Raw genomic sequence first — 27,094 nt, forward strand, 5'->3', positions numbered from 1 at the left:
GATCTCAATACAGTTTTCTGAGGGTGGGTATAATTTGTGGAACGTCCCAACAGGAATCTGTTCCAAAAACTTCGTAAAGTATAAGGTGGCCAACAAAAAACGCATACAAAGTAGCATGATCAATTCACCTAGCTAACTAGCTGCCGAATAGGCATCAACTCACCACGTAGCTTATTCTTAATGTTTGTCCATAGGGTACCAGAGTGAGGACAGACATTTTTTGGACTAAACGTGGTGAGTGAAACCTAATGAAATGGCCCACTCCCTACCCGGTATCTTATTCTGCCACTAACAACTTTGTATGCATGCGTTGTTTGTTTGCAAACTGGTTATTTACAATGTTTTTGGAACAGATTCCTGTTGGAACGTTCCACAAATTATACCCACCCGTTTTCTATTCCCTACAATCTGATAAAAAAAAAAAAAAATCGCGTTGTTTAGAATGAGTGTAAATGCGAATTGGGTTGTTGCACACGCGCACTTCACAGAGGCGTTCCCTAACGGAAATATGCAGATATCTGCTAGAACGCGCCAATAGGATCTCGCTAGCTCGTGCCCACCTTGCTTGTTCTGCCCACTATGACTCATTCGTACCCATTGGAAATGACAGGCTGTGGTCTATCTTGGTTTAGTTGAACAAATCTTTGACTGAACCGAATCCGTTCGTCTCCACTCGCCATACGTCATCAATTTTGGCACCAGGCGTGTCCGTCCGTAGCCTCTCGCTTTCCATCTCCACATTGTCTTTACGATATGGCGACTATGTGTGTTGACCGCTGCCCTTCGCTCCGAAAAACAGGTTTTTTATTGTTCAAAACGAGCATTATTTTTGTGTTTCTATTTAATCCGTCTCTAACCACTCGGCTGTATTCTGAGGAGGACCCCGTGGTTATACTGACAAGCGCGACTGTCAAGCAGACTTTGCTCAACTCTTCCACCGCTTGGCTGGTCCAGTTCTACTCATCGTGGTGTGGTCACTGCATCCAGTACTCTCCTACCTGGAAGGCACTAGCTGGCGATGTAAAAGGTGAGTCTTATGGATATTTAGCTAGCTAGCACGGCCAAAGAAAATGTTTGCTAGCCTTTTCTAAATTATCTTTCCCTGTTGTGTTTCTGCTATCTTCTTAGCCGATAGCTAACAACGTTAGCTGGCTAATATTATTAGCTGCTTGATAACTAGCTAGTTTAGTAGCTACCTTAATTGAGTGTGGATTCAAATGTGATACACTAGTTGGCTAACATTACAAATAACAATAACGGTAAGCATAGTCATAATGTTAACTATTGTGTGCATGTTTTCTTAGCTAGCTATTTGGATCGATGTTTTTTCCCCTCATCTGCTCTTCTAGTCAACATATGGTACGGTTTAACACCGTGGTTAAAGTTGGTTTGAAATTAGATATTTGCCGAATATTCGGACCTTCAATCTTCAATAGGTCGAACGATTTGAGCTAACGTCACATACACGAATTTACGAACGTACCCTTCATTAACAATGTCAATTGAGAACGCACAACGACTGTACCACTTAGCTAAGCAAAGAATGACGTGAATAATCAAGTCAATAAACGTTGGGTAGTTAGTTGAATATCATATAATTAATATACTGGCAAGTTTGATGTATTAGTAGGCAACTAACATTAGGTAACTAGCTAACATACAGGCACATACTGCTGTAATGATATGCGGTTCGTAAGAATAGCGTAACTAACAAATTGTCTGCCAACATAACGTGTAACTTATTTGAAAAGTAATTACTTTATTACATTGCTCATCATTTTCTTAACATGTGTCATAATTATTTAAAGCAATGAATTTGTCGGACTTCGGCTAAATATTTTCTGCCATTTACTTCAAATCTGATAACGTTTTGAATCGTTTAGAATTGCATTATGGGCTCTAAAAGCACAGAAATAGTGTCCACTGCTCGTATACTTCATATTTTGGTGTATTTAGTACAACATCTGGGAACTTTTGGTGTACCATACTATGACCAATAAGCATACTGCATCCTCAATTTATGTATTACCACTGTCCCTGATGTAGACATTATGAACAATGTCCAAACATAAATAAAATATGATCTAAATCAGGGTAATCTAGTCAACTCACCTTTAACAACAGGTGCACTGGATGCTGCAGCAGAAAGGATCAGAGAGCTCGAACATCAAGTCCAGAAACTGAGAATAAGCCACTCCCCTCAGTTACAAGTCAACAGATTCTGTGCTTCTGATGAAGATTTTTGATTCTATACCCATTTCCAGTTGGAGATTTTCACTGGATCTAAGCTGGTCCAATGGACAGAGAATCGGACTGCTGACTGGAAACAACCCCCAGTACTAACCGCAAGTTGCAAGTCATTGACAAGTTCTTCCTGTATTGCTGCCATTTAGCTTTAGGATTGAAGGTGAAGGTCTTGCCTGACATCTCTAGAATAAGTGTCCCTACTGTCAGCCGTGTAGTCATCACATGGGCCAACTATCTTTTCCTAGTCCTGGGTTCATTGCCCATCTGGATGAACAGAGAGGATGCGATTGTGACGATGCCTGACAAGTTCCAACAGCACAGTCCAGACGTCAGAGTTATCATTGACTGCACAGAAATAAGATGTGAGAATTCAACATCCTTACTCTTCAATCTGAGATATTCTCCTTTTATAAGAGCACTAACACCTTCAAGGGGCTAATCGGGATTGCCCCATGTGGAGCAGTTACTTTTGTCTCTGAGCTCTACACCGAACCGGTGTATCAGAGGACAAAGGTAACTACTCTCTGACCGAGACATCAAAAGGCTTTCAGGAATTGTGGAGTTACTGGAGCCTGGAGATGGTATCATGGCTGACGAGGGATTCACCATCGAGAGGATGCTGGCTGATGTTGGGACAAAGCTAATCATTCCCCCGTTGAAGAGAACAGCAATGAGGACACTGAAAGTATACAGGCCATAGCTCGTCTGAGGATTCTGGTGGAGAGAGCCATCAGAAGAGTCAAGGACTACCACATCTGGGAAACAACAGTTCCACTCACCTTGGCAGGGACTGTAACCAACGGCTGCTTGATGACCAAATATCAAGGGTCACTTGATGTCGAAGGACAGACTAGTATGATCCAATATTAGCCCTTCAAACCCACCTTCTACTGTCCTACACTGTTCCTGTTCAGCTCTGCCCGAATCCTTAAGATGAAAACAGTGACTGACTGTTGTGTAAAAATATTTTGTAAATTAGTTTTAGTAAATATGTTATTTCTTGTTGGTACACGTTTTTTTTATGACAGTCATTTTCAATCACCTTAACTTGTATGACCATTGTAAGTCAGTCATCTTATGGCATTCCCTGTGACAATCAGTTCTATTCTGGAATTTGTTTGGGGAGACTGCATTGTAGACCCCACCCGGTAAATAGAGCCGTTGACACTTCAAATCCCTTCAGTTGCACACTCTTCAAAATGGTCAAACATTGTTTAAAATAGAGCCAATGTTTCTAAAATAAACACGATAAAACAGTATCTTGTAGGCACACACAGAGCTCTATCAGTAATGCAGAGCAATGTTGTGAACATCTCAATGGTTTTTTTACACCAGTAAATTTTGTTTTTCCACAATATTTTTTTTAGTTAAATTTTTTTTACACAAGAACAAGGTGTCTAAACTCTCGGACGCACACACAGTTCCAACATTAAGTGTAAAGCTGTCTGTTCTCGTCTTTGTTGCTATGTGCTGGGTGGCTAAAGATAAGTCACACCATCTAGCCTTGAAGACAACAGCAGCATTATTTACATAATTTACAATTACATCCCTTCAGGCCATTTTCAGATACTCATCCATGTACAGTACCAGTCAAACGTTTAGACATACCTACCCATTCAATGGTTTTTCTTTATTTTTACTAATTTCTACATTGTAGAATAATAGTGAAGACATCAACACTGAAATAACACATATGGAATCATGCAGTAACCCAAAAAGTGTTTTAAAAAATCTAAACAGTCTTGAAGGAGTTCCCACATATGCAGACCACTTGTTGGCTGCCTTTCCTTCACTTTGTTCTCCAACTCATCCCAAACCATCTCAGTTGGGTTGAGGTTGGGTGATTGTGGAGGCCAGATCATCTGATGCAGCACTGTCCATCAACTCTCCTTGGTCAAAAAATCCTTACACAGCCTGGAGGTGTGTTTTGGGTCATTGTCCTGTTGAAAAACAAATGATAGTCCCACTAAGCGCAAACCAGATGGCATGGCTTATCACCGCAGAATGCTGTGGTAGCCATGCTGGTTAAGTGTGCCTTTAATTCTAAATAAATCACTAACAGTGTCACCATCAAAGCACCCCAACACCATCACACCACCTCCATGTTTCACGGCAGGAACCACACATGCGGAGATCATCCGTTCACCTACTCTGCGTCTCACAAAGACATGGCGGTTAGAACAAAAAATCTCAAATTTGGACTCATAAGACCAAAGGACAGATTTCCACCGGTCTAAGGTCCATTGCTCGTGTTTCTTGGCCCAAGCAAGTCTCTTCTTATTATTGGTGTCCTTTTAGTAGTGGTTTCTTTGCAGCAATTCGACCATGGAAGCCTGATTCACATAGTCTCCTCTGAACAGTAGATGTTGAGATGTGTCTTTTACTTGAACTCTGTGAAGCATTTATTTGGGATAAATTTTCGAGGCTGCTCACTCTCTAATGAACGCATCCTCTGCAGCAGAGGTAACTCTGGGTCTTCCTTTCCTGTGGCGGTCCTCATAAGAGCCAGTTTCATCATAGCGCTTGATGGTTTTTGCGACTGCAGTTAACTTTCAACGTTCTTGAAATGTTCCGTATTGACTGACCTTAATGTTTTAGTTTGAATAAAATATAATTAAATAAAAAGTAAAAAGTGCCCTTCTCTTATCTACATTGAAATAATTTAATTTCAGTAGTCCTCTAAGAATTTTTTTAAATCAATTTCGCATAGCTCATTAGTACACCCTTGTGGTTGAATATATATGTATAAGTTGTAGGTAACTGGGATACAACAATGAATAATGTGGATCAAATATATACCATCAAAGGATACCATACAACTTACAACAATGAACACCTTGTGAAACCGCTGCGAAAACCAACCTTGTTATATTTAAGATTTTAACACGTAAACATTGTTTTGGGCACAGTTGTGTCATTTAATTTTTCACAGATTTGTTGTGCACTCGCATGGCAATCATGGACTGAAATACTGAATTCTGCTCTGTGGAATATAGAGGTGGTTGCTGTGTGGGTGTCACTTGTTCTCAACAGGCTCAGAAGGGGGACTTGAAGAGGGAGACTGCAAAGTCCAGGCAATGCTGCTCTCTTTGTTCTGAGTGTATGCAGTGCTAGTGTTTTTCGTTAATCTTTGTATCTCACATATTATGTGCTCAGTATGATAGAGCAAGATAACTTTCTTAGCAGATCATGACAACAACAGTGGCTGTAGATGATGTAATGAAAAGTTGGAGGGTGGTTGGTAATGGAGGACATCAGGTGAATACGTGTCTGGGTGTCTGGGCTTCTCATGTGAAGGGGGGCTGGATGGGAACTGTTTGACTAAGGGGTCTGGCAGCAGCCTCGTTCTCAGTCATGCGCATTTCACATGAGAGGTATCTCTCGTTCCATTGCTTTTCTACAGACAATGGAATTCTCTGGTTGGAACATTATTGAACGTTTATGATAAAAACATCCTAAAGATTGATTCTATACTTAGTTTGACAAGTTTCTTCGACCTGTAATATAACCTTTTGAACTGTTCGTCTGACTGGACCTGAACGCGCTTTTGGATTTGTTTACCAAACGCCCTAACAAAAGAAGCTATTTTGACATAAATGGACTTAAATTATGGACATTATCGAACAAAACAAACATATATTGTGGAACTGCGATTCCTGGGAGTGCATACATACATGTATTGTGTAACATGAAGTCCTATTAGTGTCATCTGATGAAGATCATCAAAGGTTAGTGATTAATTTGATCTCTTTGTGCTTTTTGTGACTCCTCTCTTTGGCGGGAAAAATGGCAGGGTTTTTCTGTGACTTGGTGGTGACCTAACATAATCGTTTGTGGAGCTTTCGCTGTAAAGCATTTTTGAAATCAGACACCGTGGCTGGCTGGATTAACGAGAATTTTATCTTTAAAATGGTGCCTAATACTTGTATGTTTGAGAAATTTGATTTATGAGATTTCTGTTAATTTGTATTTGGCGCCCTGCAATTTCATTGGCTGTTGGCGAGCGGTTCTGAACCCCAGTCCTAGACAGGTTAAAATACTTTGTCTTTTGGGCTTCACTGAAGTGTAGTGCGTCAGTGCTTCCAGTGGTCGACCGTCCAACTTCTCCAACTGTAGAAGATCGTTGGCTTCCACCGAGGTAACCCTAGGAAGAGAAAAATATCAGTGTTAGGGAAACTTAAACTAGCTTCAGGTTATTTTGTGTGCAAATGCAAGTAGTTATTGAGATTTTTTTATATTCACTTTAACAGATGGTGACCCCAGCTAGTAGCAAAAGAGCAGCGAGGTTTCCCAGGTCTCGCCTTCCCTTTGTCCTTCTTCCAAACAAAGTAATTCTCCTGGATGTCGTAGCACTTGGTCCCCTTCCTGATTCTGCTCCGGTAGCTCTTCTGTTTCTCCTGCGCCTTGTCCATGTTCAGTCTCACCTTGATTGATGACAGGAATACATGCAATTTATATTTCATATTACAAATACATATCTCTTGGAGGGCAAGAAAATACATTAACAGCTGACTATCATTTTTACCTGGTCAAAAATCTCCACATCCTTCTCAGTCCGTGCCTGAAGGTAGTCCTCGAAGGTGTTCTGATCTGGTTCGACAACTTCCACCATATCAGGTGGAGTTTCAGTGATCTAAAAGTACGTACAAAATAGCAATAGTCAAACAACACTAAGTCGATCACAAATTTATAAGACTACAGTATATGCAATAATTGTATATACAATTGCGTTGTTTGCCTCATTCAACAGCTGCGGCTCCAGCCCGTACTCGGCCTAGATGCTGCTGTTGTGTGCCAAACGAATTACCTTCAGGTTGTTCTCCCACCCTTCCTGGTACCAATCAAGGAACTTGCCCATGGCAAGAGGGTCTGGGTTGGTCCTTTCACCAAACCTGCAGGGGGTAGGAAAGCGTTATCTATTGACAATGTAAGATATTGAAATATGTCTGATTTATGTACAATGGAAAAACAAATGGTAAAAAATAAATAAAATAAACCTTTGGTGACAGAATATAACCTATAACATCCGTACCTTGTTCCAGCGTTAGAGAGATTACTTTATTCTTACATGTATTGTGTCATACATTATGCAGATTTTCATATTTGTAAGGACACACACACATTCTTTGATATTGCACTCTGCTGTGGTCAAATATAGAAACCATTACAACATTTGAATTGGGACACTTACCGATCATGTGCCATGGTGAAACAACTGATGGGCTTCAACTACAGCGCCACAGTCTTCAACCTCTCAAACTTCTGGCATGCTAGACAGGGTAAGCAAACAGTGACAAATTGAAACATTATGTGGTCTCTGATAAAACATGAATTGAAATAATACTAATTTCAGATATAATAGAATGTTCTTAATAATAGAATGTACTTAATAAACAAAAGGTTATTTCACTTGCCCAGCTGTCCACCTCCTTGACAATTTCCTGTCAGAATAAGTGTAGGTTGATTTTGGCAATCAAGTGTCTCACTCCGAAATGGCCAGCATATATCTCAGTCAGCACGGCCTCCTTCTCCTCTTTAGTAAAAGTCACCCTCCTGTGTGGCTGGTCATCCTTCCCCCTGGTTAAGGGTATTTGGAATTACCATAATTGCTTACAACTATCCATTTGATTGATCAGGTTTAACTTATAGCTAGACACCTCAATATGACAGATATAAACTATATCAGTGGAGGCTGCTGAGGGGAGGACGGCTCATAATAATGGCTGGAATGGAGTCAATTGAATGTATCAACCACATGGGAACCACGTATTTGATACCATTCCATTTACTCCATTTCTGACATTATGAGCCATCCTCCCTTCAGCAGCCTCCACTGAACTATATGTATAGCTCGCAACTAGCTAACGTTAGATGGAAAATGGTTGTTGAAAAGGGTTGTACATAGCTAAAACAGTCCAATTATCTAATTGAAGTTAACTGCTTAACATTACCTTGAATTGTGAATTTCTCAATGTTGCGATCAGTCGATCAGTCTTCATAATACTTCACCTGTTTGGAAAGACAAAAGAAAATCTCGAGGGATGCCTTTGAAGTGTAAGCTACATACAAACAATGCTGCAATAACAGTTACAGTAGCTTACTTGCTAGCTAACGTTAGCTAAATTAAACTGTCTGGCTAGGCAGGCTGAGGTATAACATTATACGTACATTAGCTAGCAATATCAATCTTAAAACAGCTTAAATTATTTATTCCTATTTAACAATATGTACTTATATAACGACAAATACATGGTAAAGAAAGTTTTCTCTTTCCAGTATTTTCGGTCCTCTGAAGCAGTAGGTAGTAGGCCGGTTGTCACCGTAAAAAACACAGACCTTGCTGAGCTGAGGTAATAATTTTGTGCGGACTGAGCGTGCGGTTATGCGGTGAACTAGAACTGCCTGCGTACTCCTTCCTTCGCGACTGTTACGAGGTAAAATAGAGCCAAGCAACCAGCATAGCAACGGACGCTTTGGTTCATCAATCCGGTCAGAATGTTGCAAGTTGTAGCAACAGCCCTAGCAACAGAAGCTTGAACTCATCAAATCCCATTGTGACATAGATGGGGACACTATCTGGCATGACAGGCCCTCAGTTTCCCACGCCAGTGAGTTCGGGACAGACACCGTTGTAGGCTATTTGCGCAAGGCATAAGAAGCAGTGCTTGACTTGGGCAGGAGCTCACTGGAGCTGAGTACCGGCATCTCAAATGTTCTACTGCTTGAGCTCCCGGTCGTCCTATAGAATATTAGCTCAAAAGTATTATGGAGCTCCTGCACCTAAATATAAACAGTACCAGCACCCAAATTGATTACCGGAACCAATTTCAGTCAAGCATCGATAAGAAGTAATCAGGTAGGCCTATTTCTTGACATTTCCACTGGATCAGAGCATGACATTTTTGCATTTCACGCCGATTCGTTATCGTAAGGTAAAGATTTTTCAAATACGTTCAACTATTGTCATTCTCAATGGTTCTAAAAACACTGTTTGTTTGCTGTTTTGAGGTGAAGAAAACATTACGTTGAGAAGCTCCACAGCTTGATAGTGGTGGTGCGTTAAGTCGATCAGAAATACTATCAGATCCCCAAATGGGCACATTTAATATACCTACATTTGGGCGCTGGCCAGGTAGCCTATAGGCCTACTTATGTGCGTGCGCATCCCTACTCAATATTCACATGAGCACTCTAAACAAAAGACAATGACTAAATTGACAAAACTCATATGAAATAAACCAAATCTTGTTTCTCACAAGTGTAGCATAGTTGGTGCGCTCTGCAAACAATGTGTCCATTCCGACAATGAGAATGGTAAGACTGGAAAAGTAATATTTTATGCATTAACAGAAATGACTGAAACAAACATTGTAGATTAGGAATTATTGGTAAATGTACAACTGGTGACATCTACATTGGCCATGCGACATTTACGGTGTACGGCCCCAGCAGAAGGCAGGGCATTCATACTTCTTGCGCTTCGCTGAGCAGTGCAGGGCTGTTGTCAAGGAAGTTAGTTTGTTTATACAAGATGTACCACCCTCACCTACCGTCAACCAATTATGTCAATGCGGAGAAGCTATACAGAGCCCTCAGCATTGTTACAAAATTTGGGAGGTGCATGGCGATGCGGTACGGAACTTGTTTTGGCATCTGCATGGCTCTGCAATTGCGTCACACCTTCCATATGTGGGAACTTCAAGACTGTTGGAAAAGCATTCCAGGTGACTACCTCATGGAAGCTGGTTGAGGAAATGCTAAGTGTGCAAAGCTGTCATCAAAGCAAAGGGTGGCTACTTTGAAGAATCTCAAATATAACAAATCATTTTGATTTGTTTAACACTTTTTTTGGTTACTACATGATTCCATTTGTTATTTCATACTTTTGATGTCTTCACTGTTATTTTACAGTTGTAGAAAATAGTAAAAATAAAGAAAAACCCTGGAATGAGTATGTGTCAACTTTTGGCTAGTACTCTATATTTATAAAAAATTCCTTAAATTCAATAGTTCCTTGGCCATGTGCTCTAGTAGGGATGGGCATTTGACTTAGTTTTTTTTACTTTTCACAAACTTGCATGATTTCTTAATTTAAAAAAAATTTAATTTAAAAATTAAATTTTGTTTTTACATTACTCAATTGAAAAAATAGAGGTATTTTTAGAACAAGGCTGTAATTTAAAAAAAACTTATCTACACTTAACAAAAATATAAATGCAACATGTAAAGTCTTGGTAAAACATGTAAGGTGTTTGGCAGTAAGTCCAACCGGCCTCAGAACTGCAGACAGGTGGGGTTATGGTATAGGCAGGCATGAGCTACTGACAATGTGCATTTTATCAATTGCAATTTGAATGCACAGAGATACCGTGACAAGATCTTGAGGTCCATTAACGTACCATTCATCCGTCGCCATCACCTCATGTTTCAGCATGATAATCCACGACCCCATGTCACAAGGAACTGTACACAATTCCTGGAAGCTCAAAATGTCCCGGTTTTGCATATTCACCAGACATGTCACACATTGAGCACGTTTGGGATGCTCTGGAACAGCGTGTTCCAGTTCCCGCCAATATCCTGCATCTTCGCACAGCCATTGAAAAGGAATGGGACAACATTCCACAGGCCACAAACAACAGCCTGATCAACTCTATGTGAAGGAAATGTTGCGCTGCATGAGGCAAATGATGGTCACACAGATACTGACTGACTGGTTTTCTGATCCACGCCCCTACTTTTTTTTTTTAAAGGTATCTGTGACCAACATATGCATATAACTAGAGGCTAGAGCTGACCTGGCTGTGGTAACTGCTAGTGTAGGTTATTCATTCATCTCAGTCGAGAGGTGATTAGACATTGGCTAACATTACTGTACATTTCAGTTACAATACGAGCTCAACACTGCGAATAAACACTTGTTTGTTTCTGTTAAGTTAAACATCAGTCAACTAAAGAGTAGACAGTTTCTGATCTGCTTTCTTTTACAACTTGGTGAAGGAGCGCAATACATACAGTGTATTCGGACAACCTTGACTTTTTCCCACATTTTGTTATGATACAGCCTTATTTTAAATTTGATTAAATACAAATCTACACACAATACACCATAATGTCAAAGCAAAAACAGGTTTTTAGACATTTTTGCAAATTTATAAAAAAAAATTAACATACTTTCTTGCCACTATGTCAACCCTTTGGAAATACCTGGATTTCTGCATAAATTGGTCATAAAATTTGATCTGATCATAGAGGTCAGAACAATAAACAGTCTGCTTAAACTAATAACACACAAACAATTATACGTTTTCATGTCTTTATTGAACACACTGTATAAACAGTCACAGTGCAGGGTGGGAAAAGTATGTGAACCCTTGGATTTAATAACTGGTTGACCCTCCTTTGGCAGCAATAACGTTTTCTGTAGTTGCGGATCAGATCTGCACAACGGTCAGGTGGAATTTTGGACCATTCCCCTTTACAAAACTGTTTCAGTTCAGCAATATTCTTGGGATGTCTGGTGTGAACCGCTCTCTTGAGATCATGACACAGCATCTCAATCCGGTTGAGGTCAGGACACTTACTGGGCCACTCCAGAAGTCATATTTTCTTCAGTTGAAGCCATTCTGTTATTGATTTACTTCTGTGTTTTGGGTCGTTGTCCTGTTGCATCACCCAACTTCCGTTGACCTTCAATTGGCGGACAGATAGCCCAACATTCTCTTGCAAAATGTCTTGATAAACTTGAATTCATTTTTTCATCAATGATAGGGCCTGGACAGTTTGCTGAGGCAGCAAAGCAAGCCCAAACCATGATGCTCCCTCCACCATACTTTACAGTTGGGAAGACGTTTTGATGTTGGTGTGCTGTGTCTTTTTTTTCTCCACACATAGTGTAGTGTGTTCCTTCCAAACAACTCAACTGTAGTTTCATCTGTCCACAGAATATTCAGCTAGTAACGCTGTATAACATCCAGGTGCACGTTTGCGAACTTCAGATGTGTAGCAATGTTTTTTTGGACAGCAGTAGCTTCTTCTGTGGTGTTCTCCCATGAATACCATTCTTGTTTTACGTATCGTAGACTCGTCAGAGATGTTAGCATGTTCCAGAGATTTCTGTAAATCTTGAGCTGACGAGAATTTTTCTTAACATCATTGAGCATTCTGCGCTGTGCTCTTGCAGTCATCTTTGCAGGACGGCCACTCCTAGGGAGAGTAGCAACAGTGCTGAACTTTCTCCATTTATAGACAATTTGTCTTGCCGTGGACTGATGAACATCAAGGCTTTTAGAGAGACTTTTGTAACCCTTTCCAGCATTATGCAAGTCAACAATTCTTAATCTTAGGTCTTCTGAGATCTCTTTAGTTCGAGGTATGGTTCACATCAGGCAATGCTTTGTGTAAATAGCAAACTCAAACTTGTGAGTGTTATTTATAGGGCAATCTCCAATCTCCAATCTCGTCTCAATGATTGTACTCCAGGTTAGCTGACTCCTGACTCCAATTAGTTTTTGGAGAAGTCATTAGCCTATGGGTTCACATACTTTTTCCAACCTACACTGTGAATTTTTTAATTATGTATTTAATATAGACAAGACAAATACAATAATTTGTGTGTTATTAGTTTAAGCACACTATTTTTGTCTATTGTTGTGACTTAGATGAAGATCAGATTAGATTTGATGACCAATTTATGCAGAATTCCAGGTAATTCAAAAAGGTTCACATACTTTTTCTTGCCACTGTACCTTATTTCCTTAAGTATTCAGACCCTTTTGCTATGAGTCTCAAAATTGAGCTCAGGTGCATCCTGTTTCCATTGATCATCCTTGATGTTTTTACAACTTGATTGGAGTCCAACTGGGGTAAATTCAATTGATTGGACATGATTTGGAAAGGTGCACACCTGTCTATATAAAGTTCCACAATTGACAGTGCATGTCAGAGCAAAAGCCAAGCCATGAGGTCGAAGAAATTGTCCGTGGAGCTCAGAGACAGGATTATTTTGAGGCACAGATATGGGGAAGGGTACCAAAAAATGTCTGCATCATTGAAGGTCCCCAAGAACAGTTGCCTCCATCATTCTTAAATGGAAGACGTTTGAAACCACCAAGACTCTTCCTAGAGCTGGCCGCCCGGCCAAACAAGGTTCGTCACAAACATTATTTACCACAGCCTCAAATATCGTAAACCCTGCCTGTTTGTACAATTTTGCCTTTTAAAATCTGATTTTAAACTTAACCCTAACCTTAACCACACGGTTAACATTATGCTTAACCCGCCTAAACTTAAGTTAAGACCAAAAAGCACATTTTTACGATATACACAATTATGAAGTTGTGGTAACTAGTGGAAATCCTTAATTTGGCTTCAATGCGCTGATGAGTCTTTACATAGGAATTAATGGTATCACCAGATCGATTGCTTTTTCCATTCATATATACAGTCATTGGTTTCATTGCTTACATTTTCTTGGAAATGCTTTATCCTAGTAGTAGATGCAGGTTGGGCCTACCTTTTTTTTTCTAAATCTCATTTGTCCTCTGTGACCACCTAGCCAGTTCTTTCATTTTCCAGTAGTTTCCTTTTATTCTCTCCAACAAGTAGCAGTTTAGCTATAGTATTATGCTAATCACATCAGGAAGTATGAACCGGTTTTGCACATATTACTTATTTTAATCAGACGCACAAAAAAGACAATGTTTCGATCCAAGTTGGATCCTCGTCAGGTTTCGGTCCGAATTGTATTTTCGTCAGGACGAGATGTCTTCTTTGTGCGTCTGATTAAATCACCATACCAGAGTTGCAGACATATTACTTTTTTATTTAAAATGTTCATCTATCCTGCACCTGATAAATTGGATGTGCATATTTTTCATTTTTTCCCGTTATTCGCTCAGCACTAAGATGTATACAATAGACAAGATTGATAATGTTGGCCTAAATTCTCACTAAGAAGCATTCTGCCGAATTGCATGTTTTTTAGGGAGGCAGACTGAGTTCTTGAGAAGATGAGGAAGGATCACATCAGAGAGAGCTGTTTAATACATTATACCTCTCTTTGTTGGCACATGCTGTCGGCTGGCTAGCCCGTGAATGGCCGCCTACCAGCTGTTACTCTCTCAATGGGGGTCATTCAGGCTCATTGTTTTCTATTGACCCATGGGCTTGCATTTCTCCACATGAGCCGAGGCACATTAAGGATTGTAGGAAGATGGCGAATAGGAACAACCCATGGACACCACTGGCTCCAGGCACAGCCTTTTATTTCCATACAGTGGGGGGGGGAGGTGTAACCAACAGTTGTTTTGTATTGCCTTCAGGCACAATTTAAATAATCGATCTGTTGCTTTCTCCACCAACAATCTATTTTGCCTGTCCTTTAACTTTTTCCATTAGCGCCGGCCTGTCGGCTAATCAGCCGGTTACAGACTCAGTTTCAGCCAGGCTACTTTTTCCACTTCATCTTAACTAGGCTACTTTTCAATTTGCTAGTCTGTCGAGCCCTCTCCCACTAGAATGAACAATGTGCATATTACAGTGCTCTATTGATAGTATAGGTGCCTGTCACTCACAAAGCAATTGATGACAGGGAAATTCAGTCTGCTGTCAGTCCCGCTTTCCGGTGTGCGCAGTGGTTGGTTGCGGTCAAATTTCGTTACACAGAGGAGGGAGAGTGCATGATGCTTGTGAATTTGCACGTCCCATGTAATGTAAGTGGTAACAATGAGTCAAAATCCACTTAACACTAATTAGGCTTTCTGGAAGATTTATTTATTTTCTTTCGCGTGTTTCACATAGCCAACCACGTAGAGTCGTGGCGCATAGGCTATTTACTGTGCTTTGATTGACAACTGAACAGCAAGTGTTGGCTAGTTTATAAAAGGTGTTGAACTGATGGAATAAAGTCGATCTTCTACATCCTTTTGCCATTCTAAAATTATGCAACGTGGATATATGTCCATGGTATTACATTGGTACCAATGGTTTCCTTTCCTAGGATGTCAGGTCTTGGCAGACAGTGACGCTAAATTGTGTGACGCTAAATTGTGTGACGCTAAATTGTGTGTCAGTCAGTGTAGCCTACCATTTCAGATGGAACATGTTAGCCATCCTGATCAGCTTACCGAGTGTTTTTATTTGCTTTAATCACTGAACACAACAGGTGCTTATTAGAGAGGCTTCTATCTCCCTGACCGCACATCACTGAGGTGAGAGCCTTTAATTTGCCTCACTAATTTGCATAGGCTACTGGTAGGCTTAGGCTTTTTGTCGATTTGCTGCAGATAAATTCTGAAAACATTTTCTGAAGATGGTGAATCATCATAGGTAGTGGAGAGCCTCATTCTGGTCCAAATATCAGAATTAGGGCCCTTACGGAATCCAGGCATTAAAACGGAATTCAAGAATATAAAATGTTTTATTGATCTTAGTAGGGAATCAACTAACTGTATTGAAAATGTATTAATTTGCCCAAGTTTATCATAAGACAAACAGAATATATTATTGATTCGTATTTCCTGCAACTTTCTGAAGAGGCAACAACTATGCCCCTGTCTGTGTGTGGTGCACGTCTACCACTTTGTATAGCCGTTATTGATGCTAATGTAAACAGTTTCATTTAATTTATGTCTTCATATCGCAGTCATGTGGTTAATCAAAATTATATCAATTAAATAAAAATGATACAAACCTAAAAAGCTACTCATGTTGCCATAACCAACTAAAAATAACCTACATAAAGCCAACAAATAAAAACATTGGATCCAGCCCAAAGCTTGTGCTGGAGAACTTGCAACATTGTATGAAATATTCTGGGCTCTGCAGTTTCCTGCACCAGTGAGCTCGGGACAGACACAACTATAGGCTATTTGCGCAAGGGATAAGAAGCGGCAGTGCTTGACTTGGGCAGGAGCTCACCAGAGCTGAGTACCAGCACTTCAAATTTTCTTCTGCGCTCTAAACAAAAGACTAAATTGACAACTTGTAAATGGAATGAAATTAACCAAAACTTGTTTCTCACAAGTGTAGCATAGGTTGTGCACTTTGCTAAAAGTGTGTCCACTCCGACAATGAGAACGGGAAGGCTGGAATAATATTGATGCTGGTGCTTAAAGTTAGTGAGGGATATATGAGTCTCCAGCTTCAGTGATTTTTGCAATTCGTTCCAGTCATTGGCAGCAGAGAACTAGAAGGAAAGGTGACCAAAGGAGGAATTTCTTTTTAGGGGTGACCAGTGAAATATACCTGCTGAAGCGTGTGCTACGAGTGGGTGCTGCTATGGTAACCAGTGAGCTGAGGTAAGGCGGGGCTTTACCTAGGAAAGACTTATAGATGACCTGGAGCCAGTGGGTTTGGCGACGAATATGAAGCGAGGGCCAGCCAACGAGAGCGTACAGGTCGCAGTGGTGGGTAGTATATGGGGCTTTGGTGACAAAATGGATGGCACTGTGATAGACTGCATCCAATATGCTGAGTAGAGTGTTGGAGGCTATTTTGTAAATGACATCGCCGAAGTCGAGGATCGGCGGGATAGTCAGTTTCACGAGAGCATGAGTGAAGGATGCTTTGTTGCGAAATAGGAAGCCAATTCTAGATTTATTTTTGGATTGGAGATGCTTAATGTTAGTCTGGAAGGAGTTTACAGTCTAACCACACACCTAGGTATTTGTAGTTGTCCACATATTCTAAATCAGAACTGTCCAGAGTAGTCATGCTGGACGGGCGGGCAGTGATCGATTGAAGAGCTTGCATTTAAGAGCAGTTGGAGGCTACGGAAGGCGAGTTGTATGGCATTGAAGCCTGTCTAGAGGTTAGTTAACAGTGTCCAAAGAAGGGCCAGAAGTATACAGAATGGTGTCGTCTGCGTAGAGGTGGTAACAAGTAACAAACATTGTAGATTAGGAATTAAGGGTTAATGTGCTGGGACAGGCGCAAATTGATATACACTATTGATATACTGGGGAATTGATATACACTAACAATCAAACTCAAACACAATGACGTTATGAAACAATGAATGTGCACAAATTGGCGGGAGAGAAGTGCATTGTGCATCTGGATGCATGGTCATTCTGACGTCTGTATTGGCCATGCAGCATTTACGGTGATATGGCCTCAGCAGAAGTCAGGGCAATTCATTTGCCTAGTTAAATAAAGGTTAAAAAATAAAACATTTGCATTTCTCGGAGCAGTGCAGAGCTGTTGTCAGGAAGTGAGATTGTGTTCATACAGGATGTACCGCCTCCGCCTACCGTCAACCAATCATGTCAATGCGGAGCTATACACAACCCTGCAGTACAGAGCTCAATTTTGCCTCTGCATGTCTCGAGGCTCTGCAATTGCGTAACTCTAATATTTATAATATGCATGTCAATCTCTCCTGGCTCAAAAGCTATCTGTTTGAACTACTGCCTCAAAGTGGAGGAGAGATTGACTTCATCAATAGTTGTATTTCTGAGAGGCATTGACATGTTGAATACACCGAGCTGTCTGTTTGAACTACTGGCGCACAGCTCAGACACCGATGCATACCCCACAAGACATGCCACAAGAGGTCTCTTCACAGTCCCCAAGTCCAGAACAGACTATGGGAGGCGCACAGTACTACATAGATCATGACTACATGGAACTCTATTCCACATCAAGTAACTGATGCAAGCAGTAAAATTTTATTTAAAAAACGATACAAATACACCTTATGGAAAAGCGGGGACTGTGAAGCAACACAAACAGGCACTTAAACACACACGATAACATACCCACTATACACACGTACACATGGTTTTTGTATTGTAGATATGTGGTGGAGTAGGGGCCTGAGGGCACACAGCGTGTTGTGAAATCAGTGAATGTATTGTGATGTTTTTAAATGGTGTAATCTGCCTTAATTTTGCTGGACCCCAGGAAGAGTAGCTGCTGCCTTGGCATGAAAATGTTCAAACGTTACCTAACCTAGCATCATTGCGAACGTTAGCTAGCTAGGTGGCTAGCTAGTACTGACTGCTATGTTCAACATTTAACATTGCTAGCTAGACACAAACAGAACAATGCATAGAATGATCTGCATAAAAAGGCAACCAAGCAAGGTCTATTGGCTAACACCCTTTGGTCTTTTTAACTAACGTTAGCTAGCTAGCAAGCTAACGTTAACAACAGTCACTGCCCAGAGACTGTTTCAACAAACAAAGCAAACACTTTTTACCTTAGATAATTCTTAACTTAACATAATAGCTAGTTAGTAGTGATGTTACGTTTGATACCGGAGCTCCGAGTCATGCATTAAAATCGTTAAGCATCTAACTTCTAAGCCGTGGTCCTTCTTCTTCGTGTGTCATATTGCTATCTGTCGCAGGTCGAAGTGCGAATTGCACATTTTGGTCACCCCAAAAAAACAGAATAGGGAATGGGGAAAAAAGTATTGAATTGCACCACCATCTAACCCACCACCCCATCCCACTACTTGGCCCTAAACGATCCTACACCTATTTTTACTATTTTCTACATTGTAGAATAATAGTGAAGACATATCCTAACTATGAAATAATTCATGGAATTATTTAGTAACCAAAAAGTGTTAAACAAATCAAAATATAATATAGATTCTTCAAATAGCCACCCTTTGCCTTGATGATAGCTTTGCATACTCTTAGCATTCTCTCAACCAGCTTCATGAGGTAGTCACCTGGAATGCATTTTAATTAACAGGTGTGCCTTAAAGTTATTTGTGGAAATTCTTTCCTTCTTAATGCGTTTGAGCCAATCAGTTGTGTTGTGACAAAGTCCATAATTACTTTAAGACAAGGTCAGTCAATCCATGAAAATGTCAAGAACTTTGAAAGTTTCTTCAAGTGCAGTCGCAAAAACCATCAAGCACTATGACAACTGTCTCTCATGAGGACCGCCACAGGAATGGAAGACCTTGAGTTACCTCTGCTGCAGAGGATAAGTTATTTCGCGTTATATTCATCTCAGATTGCAGCCCAAATAAATATTTCAGAGTTCAAGTAACAGACGCATCTCAACATCAACTGTTCAGACCAGGCCTTCAAGGTCGAATTTCTGCAAGAGTACACCAATATGAGGAAGAGACTTGCTTGTGCCAGGAAACATAAGCAATGGATATTAGACTGGTGGAAATCTGTCCAAATTGAGATTTTTGGTTCCATCCTGTGTCTTTGTGAGACGTGGAGTAGGTGAAAGGATGATATCTGCATGTGTGGTTCCCACCGTGAAGCATGGAGGAGGTGGTGTTATGGTGTGGGCGTGCTTTGCTGGTGACACTGATTTATTTAGAATTCAAGGCACACTTAACCAGCATGGCTACCACAGCATTCTGCAGCGATACGCAATCCCATCTTTTTTTGCGCTTAGTCCCACTATCATTTGTTTTTCAGGACAATGACAGTGACCCAAAACACACCTCCAGGCTGTGTAAGGGCTATTTGACCAAGGAGAGTAATGGAGTGCTGCATCAGATGACCTGACCCCCACAATCACCCAACCTCAACCCAATTGAGATGGTTTGGGATGAGTTGGACCGCAGAATGAAGGAAAAGCAGCCAACAGGTGCTCAGCATATGTGGGAACTCCTTCAAGACTGTTGGAAAAGCATTCCTCATGAAGCTAGTTGAGAGAAAGCTTTGCACACTCTTGGCAATCATCAAGGCAAAGGGTGGCTACTTTGAAGAATCTCAAATATAAAATATATTTTGATTTGTTTAACACTTTGGTTATTACATAATTCCATATGTTTCATAGTTTTGATGTCTTCCCTATTATTATTTTTACAATATAGTAAATATAAAGAAACACACCTACTCAATCCAGGGTGTCCAAATGTTTGACTGGTACTGTATTTACAAACAAATATATATGGGGAATTGGAAATGATGCAGACAATTACATTGATGGAAGCTACACTCTATATGCAATATTAAAGCTGATCTACTGCCTAAACATTTAAAAAAAAATCACTAACACCTACTCTAACAAAAATAAAAAATATGTATTAAAGTAGTGGCAGACCCTTGGCTGTGACCCCACTCTGCAATGTGGGATATGCAAAAAAAACACCTTTAAATACGATAACTAACAAATGTCTAGAGCATAGCGTAACTGTCTTACCCTATCATAACCCAAAATATAAGGTTTCATTACTCTGTTGTTTTCAAACAGGAACATAAACCATGCATTAGGGCTGACCCCTTTAGTCGATTGTTTGGTCAACCGAGATTCTTTTTTGTCGACCAGTGGCAAATAGATTTTCTTCCCCATGGCACACGAGGCACCTGTCTTTGCGCCTGTCTCAGTGGAATAATCCATTAAGACCGCGGGGATGCCACGGTCTAAGAAAAGTGTGGCTCAGCAGTACAAGGCACGACTCTCTCCAGATTGTGCGCTCTCCCGCTAATATTCATTGTTTCATAACTTCTTTGTGTGTGCATGGTTTGCTGTGTATCAATTCCCCATTTACTTATGTCACCAGCAGTAGCCTACATTTTACTGTAAATTCCCTTAATTTCTAATCTGCAATGTTTAATTGGTTACTGTAAGTTCTGTTAACGCATTCAAAATATTATTATTAGTCGTTTACAATCATTTTCGGCGTGGACATATTGAAGAAATCACAACCTATGCTACACTTGTGAGAAACAAGTAATTATTTTTTTTTATTTTTTTTTACTTCATTCCATTTATGAGTTTTGTCAATTTATTCATCAACTTTAGTTTGAAATGCTCCTGTCAATGTTGAGTAAGGACACACACCTGATTACAAATATAGAAGTAGGACTAGTCTACCTGGCCTGCGTACAAATGTAGGCTTATAAATGTGCCCATTTGGGGATGTCTGATTTTAGTATTTCTGATTGTCTTAACTCACCACCGCTAAGGAGATGTGGAGCTTTTCAAAGTCATATTTTATTCACCTCAAACACCAAGTAAATAAAGTCTGTTTTTAGAATCAAAAGCATTTGAAAAGTGGATAACCACTTGGCAGGAAATGAAGGGAGAAATGTAATGTTCTTATCCAGTGGAAACATCATAAAAGTGTTACCTCTTATCCCTTGCACAAATAGCCTACAGCTGTGTCTGTTTAAAGCTTACTGGTGTGGATAACTCTTGAGAGCCCAGAATATTTTATACAATGTTGCAAGTTTGCTAGTGAGTTTGGGGCAGACACAGTTGATACAATGTTTCAACTTTGTTGCAGACAGGCCATGCATATGTGATGCAATGTGATTTATATTTTCTACCTGCAGGCTGCAATGTTATTTGTTGGCTTTATGTAGGCTGTTTTTACATAGTTGGCAATGGCAATAAAAGTTACTTTTGATTTATATAATTTTAATTGAGAGAAAATCATTGTCTGGGTTTAGAGATACAAAGACTATTATAAATAAATTAAATAAATCTGTTCCATGAAAATTTGCGTGTGAAAATCACAACTGGCACGCAGATCTGTAGAAATGGTAAGATAAATTGGCGCTCCAAATGGATAAGGTTGCCGACTGCTGGTGTAGCCTATTACCTTTAACTTCGGGAGCATAATGGCAGATTCTGCGAAGGCCAGCAGCAGGAGGAGGGTCGGGAACAGTAATATATTTTTTCCCCTTATGGTTAGGCTATCTTGATCTATCGCTCCTACTTGAGTCATTTGTATGTCTTTATTTAATCCAACAATGTGCTTAAAACATCAGACAAGTTCAATACATACAGTGCATCCGGGAAGTATTCACATCCCTTCACGTTTTCCACATTTTGTTACATTACAGCCTTATTCTAAAATTGATTAAATAGGTTTTTTCCCCTCACCAATCTACACCCAATGCCCCATAATGACAAAGTAAAAACAGGTTTTTAGAAATAATTTGCAAATGTATCACATGTACGTAAGTATTCAGACCCTTTGCTCAGCACTTTGTTGATTACAGCATCAAGTCTTCTTGGTTAGGACGCTACAAGCTTGGACCACCTGTATTTGGGGAGTTTATCCCCCATTTTTCTCTGCAGATCCTCTCAAGCTCTGTCAGGTTGGATGGGGAACGTCGCTGTACAGCTATTTTCAGGTCTATCCAGAGATGTTCGATCTGGTTCAAGTCCGGGCTCTGGCTGGACTTGTCCCGAAGCCACTCCTGCGTTGTCTTGGCTGTGTGCTCTGGGTAATTGTCCTGTTGTAAGGTGAACCTTCGCCCCAGTCTGGCGTTCTGGGGAAGGTTTTCATCAAGGATCTCTCTGTACTTTGCTCTGTTAATCTTTCCCTTCATCCTGACTAGTCCCTGCTGCTGAAAAACATCCCCACCTGCTGCTGAAATTCATCCCCACAGCAAGATGCTACTTCATCTGGTTTCCTCCAGATGTGACACTTGGCATTCAGGCCAAAGAGTTCAATCTTCGTTTCATCAGACCAGAGAATCTTGTTTCTCCTGATCTGGAAGTCTTTTGGCAAACTCCAAGCAGGCTGTCATGTGCCTTTTTTACTGAGCAGTGGCTTCCATCTGGCCACTCTACCATAAAGGACTGATTGGTGGAGTGCTGCAGAGATGTTTGTCCTTCTGGAAGTTTATCCCATCTCCACAGAGGAATTCTGGAGCTCTGTCAGAGTGCCCATCGGGTTCTTGGTCACCTCCCTAACCAAAGCCCTTCTCCCCCTGATTGCTCAGTTTGGCCGAGCGGCCAGCTCTAGGAAGAGTCTTGGTTGTGCCACACTCATTACATTTAAGAATGATGAAGGCGACTGTTCTTGGGAACCTTCAATGCTGCAGACATTTTTTGGTACCCTTCCCCAGATCGGTGCCTCAACACAATCCTGTCTCGGAGCTCTACAGACAGTTCCTTCGACCTCATGGCTTGGCTTTTGCTCTGACATGCACTGTCATTTGTGGGACCCTATATAGACAGGTGTGTGCGGTTCCAAATCATGTCCAATCAATTGAATTTACCACAGGTGGACTCCAAGTTGTAAAACAGGGGTGGGCAAACTGAAATTCAAAGGAGGGACGCATTTTTAAAATCAATTTGCTGGGGCCTCCCGGGTCGCGCAACGGTCTAAGGTATTACATTGCAGTGCTTGAGGCGTCACTACAGACTCGGGTTCGATCCCAGCCTGAGTCACAGCTGGCTGTGACTGGGAGACGCATGAGGTGGCGCATAATTGGCCCAGCGATGTCCGGGTTAGGAAATGTTTTGGCAGGCCGAGATTTCCTTGTCCCATCGTGCTCCAGCGACCCCTGTGGTGGGCCGGGCGCATGCACGCTGACACGGTTGCCAGGTGTACTGTGTTTCCTCCGACACATTGGTGCAGCTGGCTTCCGCATTAAGCAGGCATTGTGTCAAGAAGCAGTGCGGGTCATGTTTTCGGGGGACGCGCGGCTCTCAACCTTCGTCTCTCCCAAGTCCATACGGGAGTTGCAGCGACGGGACAAGACTGTAACTACCAATTTGGATACCACGAAATTGGGGAGAAAAAAGGGTTTACATTTTTTTTGTCTCGCGGGCCAGATTGGAGTGCCCGGCGGGCTTGATCCGGCCCACGGGCCGTACTTTACCCCCCTTGTTGTAGAAACATCTCAAGGATAGGGAATGGAAACAGGATGCCCCTTAGCTCAATTTTGAGTCTCATAGCAAAGGTTCTGAATACTTATGTAAATAAGGTTTTTGTTTTTGTAAATACATATGCAAAACAAATCTACAAACCTGTTTTTGCTTTGTCATTATGGGGTATTGTTTGTAGATTGGAGTTGCTTATTGGTTGTCGGACATAGTGGGGTGCCTGGCTGGCTGCTTTTCTTTTTCTATACAGCCCCAAAGTCCTTATTTATTGGAGGTAAGACTGACCTGTGAACGTTTGTGTTTTCTGTATCAGAATGTACAGTCGTGGCCAAAAGTTTTGAGAATGACATAAATATTAATTTTCACAAAGTCTGCTGCCTCAGTTTGTATGATGGCAATTTGCATATACTCCAGAATGTTATGAAGAGTGATCAGATGAATTGCAATTAATTGCAAAGTCCCTCTTTGCCATGCAAATGAACTAAATCCCACAAAAACATTTCCACTGCATTTCAGCCCTGCCACAAAAGGACCAGCTGACATGTCAGTAATTCTCTCGTTAACCTGTCTAGGACCTCGCCAACAGCCAATGAAATTGCAGGGCGCCAAATTCAATCAACAGAAATCTCATAATTACATTTTCTTAAACATACAAGTATTAGACACCATTTTAAAGATACAATTCTCGTTAATCCAACCACAGTGTCCGATTTCAAAAGTTTTTCGGGCGAAAGCAGAACAAATCATTATGTTAGGTCAGCAACTAGTCACAGAAAGCATACAGCGATTTTTCAACCAAAGAGAGGAGTCACAAAAAGCAGAAATATTGATAAAATGAATCACTAACCTTTGATAATCTTCATCAGATGACACTCCTGGGACAACATGTTACACAATACATGTATGTTTTGTTCGATCAGTTCATATTTATATCCAAAAACCTCAGTTTACATTTGGCTTTGCCTCCAAAACATCCCGTGAATTTGCACAGAGCCACATCAAATCACAGAAATACTCATAATAAACATTGATAAAAGATACAAGTGTTATTCACAGATTTAAAGATATACTTCTCCTTAATGCAACTGCTGTGTCAGATTTTTAAAAAAAAATTGCGGGAAAAGCAAACATGCAATAATCTGAGTACGGCGCTCAGACAACAAATCAACCCAAAGAGATATCCGCCATGTTGGAGTCCACATAAGTCAGAAATAGCATTATAAATATTCACTTACCTTTGATCTTCATCAGAATGCACTCCCAGGAATCCCAGTTCCACAAATGTTTGATTTGTTCCATAAAGTCCATAATTTATGTCCAAATTACTCCTTTTGGTTTTGCGCAATCCAAACTCACGACGCGCGGGCAGGTCCAGGCAAAAGTTCAGATGAAAAATCATATTACAGTCCGTAGAAACATGCCAAACGAAGTATAGAATCAATCTTTAGGATGTTTTTAATATAAATCTTCAATAATGTTCCAACTGGAGAATTCCTTTGTCTTCAGAAAAGCAATGGAACAGAGCTTGCTCTCACGTGAACGAGCGTCATGAGCTCAAGGCATTCTGCCAGACCTCTGATTCATTCCCCTCTCATTCGGCCCCACTTCACTGTAGAAGCATCAAACAAGGTTCTAAAGACTGTTGACATCTAGTGGAAGCCTTAGGAAGTGCAACATGACCACATATACACTGTGTATTCGATAGGCCAAGAGTTGAAAACCTACAAACCACAGATTTCCCACTTCCTGGTTGGATTTCTCTCAGGTTTTCTCCTGCCATATGGGTTATGTTATACTCACAGACATCATTCAAACAGTTTTAAAAACTTCAGAGTGTTTTCTATCCAAATCTACTAATAATATGCATACAGTGGGGAGAACAAGTATTTGATACACTGCCGATTTTGCAGGTTTTCCTACTTACAAAGCATGTAGAGGTCTGTAATTTTTATCATAGGTACACTTCAACTGTGAGAGACGGAATCTAAAACAAAAATCCAGAAAATCACATTGTATGATTTTTAAATAATTAATTTGCATTTTATTGCATGACATAAGTATTTGATCACCTACCAACCAGTAAGAATTCCGGCTCTCACAGACCTGTTAGTTTTTCTTTAAGAAGCCCTCCTGTTCTCCACTCATTACCTGTATTAACTGCACCTGTTTGAACTCGTTACCTGTATAAAAGACACCTGTCCACACACTCAAACAGACTCCAACCTCTCCACAATGGCCAAGACCAGAGAGCTGTGTAAGGACATCAGGGATAAAATTGTAGACCTGCACAAGGCTGGGATGGGCTACAGGACAATAGGCAAGCAGCTTGGTGAGAAGGAAACAACTGTTGGCGCAATTATTAGAAAATGGAAGAAGTTCAAGATGACGGTCAATCACCCTCGGTCTGGGGCTCCATGCAAGATTTCACCTCGTGGGGCATCAATGATCATGAGGAAGGTGAGGGATCAGCCCAGAACTACACGGCAGGACCTGGTCAATGACCTGAAGAGAGCTGGGACCACAGTCTCAAAGAAAACCATTAGTAACACACTACGCCGTCATGGATTAAAATCCTGCAGCGCACGCAAGGTCCCCCTGCTTAAGCCAGTGCATGTCCAGGCCTGTCTGAAGTTTGCCAATGACCATCTGGATGATCCAGAGGAGGAATGGGAGAAGGTCATGTGGTCTGATGAGACAAAAATAGAGCTTTTTGGTCTAAACTCCACTCGCCGTGTTTGGAGGAAGAAGAAGTATGAGTACAACCCCAAGAACACCATCCCAACCGTGAAGCATGGAGGTGGAAACATCATTCTTTGGGGATGCTTTTCTGCAAAGGGGACAGGACGACTGCACCGTATTGAGGGGAGGATGGATGGGGCCATGTATCGCGAGATCTTGGCCAACAACCTCCTTCCCTCAGTAAGAGCATTGAAGATGGGTCGTGGCTGGGTCTTCCAGCATGACAACGACACGAAGCACACAGCCATGGCAACTAAGGAGTGGCTCCGTAAGAAGCATCTCAAGGTCCTGGAGTGGCCTAGCCAGTCTCCAGACCTGAACCCAATAGAAAATCTTTGGAGGGAGCTGAAAGTCCGTATTGCCCAGCGACAGCCCCGAAACCTGAAGGATCTGGAGAAGATCTGTAGGGAGGAGTGGGCCAAAATCCCTGCTGCAGTGTGTGCAAACCTAGTCAAGAACTACAGGAAACGTATGATCTCTGTAATTGCAAACAAAGGTTTCTGTACCAAATATTAAGTTCTGCTTTTCTGATGTATCAAATACTTATGTCATGCAA

The 27,094-nt window shown here is 41.0% G+C and overlaps 1 protein-coding gene across 1 annotated transcript in view; it reads left to right on the forward strand.

The window, feature by feature from the left end:
- Window positions 1-596: 596 nt before the first annotated feature.
- qsox2 (quiescin Q6 sulfhydryl oxidase 2) overlaps window positions 597-27,094 on the forward strand; it is a 65,716-nt gene continuing 39,218 nt past the window's right edge. The window contains exon 1 of the mRNA XM_071400116.1: window positions 597-1,027. Within this exon, the coding sequence (XP_071256217.1) occupies window positions 754-1,027 (274 nt within the window). The 5' untranslated portion in view covers window positions 597-753. The remainder of the gene's footprint in view (window positions 1,028-27,094) is intronic.

Source organism: Salvelinus alpinus, chromosome 5 (assembly GCF_045679555.1).
Source record: "Salvelinus alpinus chromosome 5, SLU_Salpinus.1, whole genome shotgun sequence".
Taxonomy (NCBI): Eukaryota; Metazoa; Chordata; class Actinopteri; order Salmoniformes; family Salmonidae; genus Salvelinus; species Salvelinus alpinus.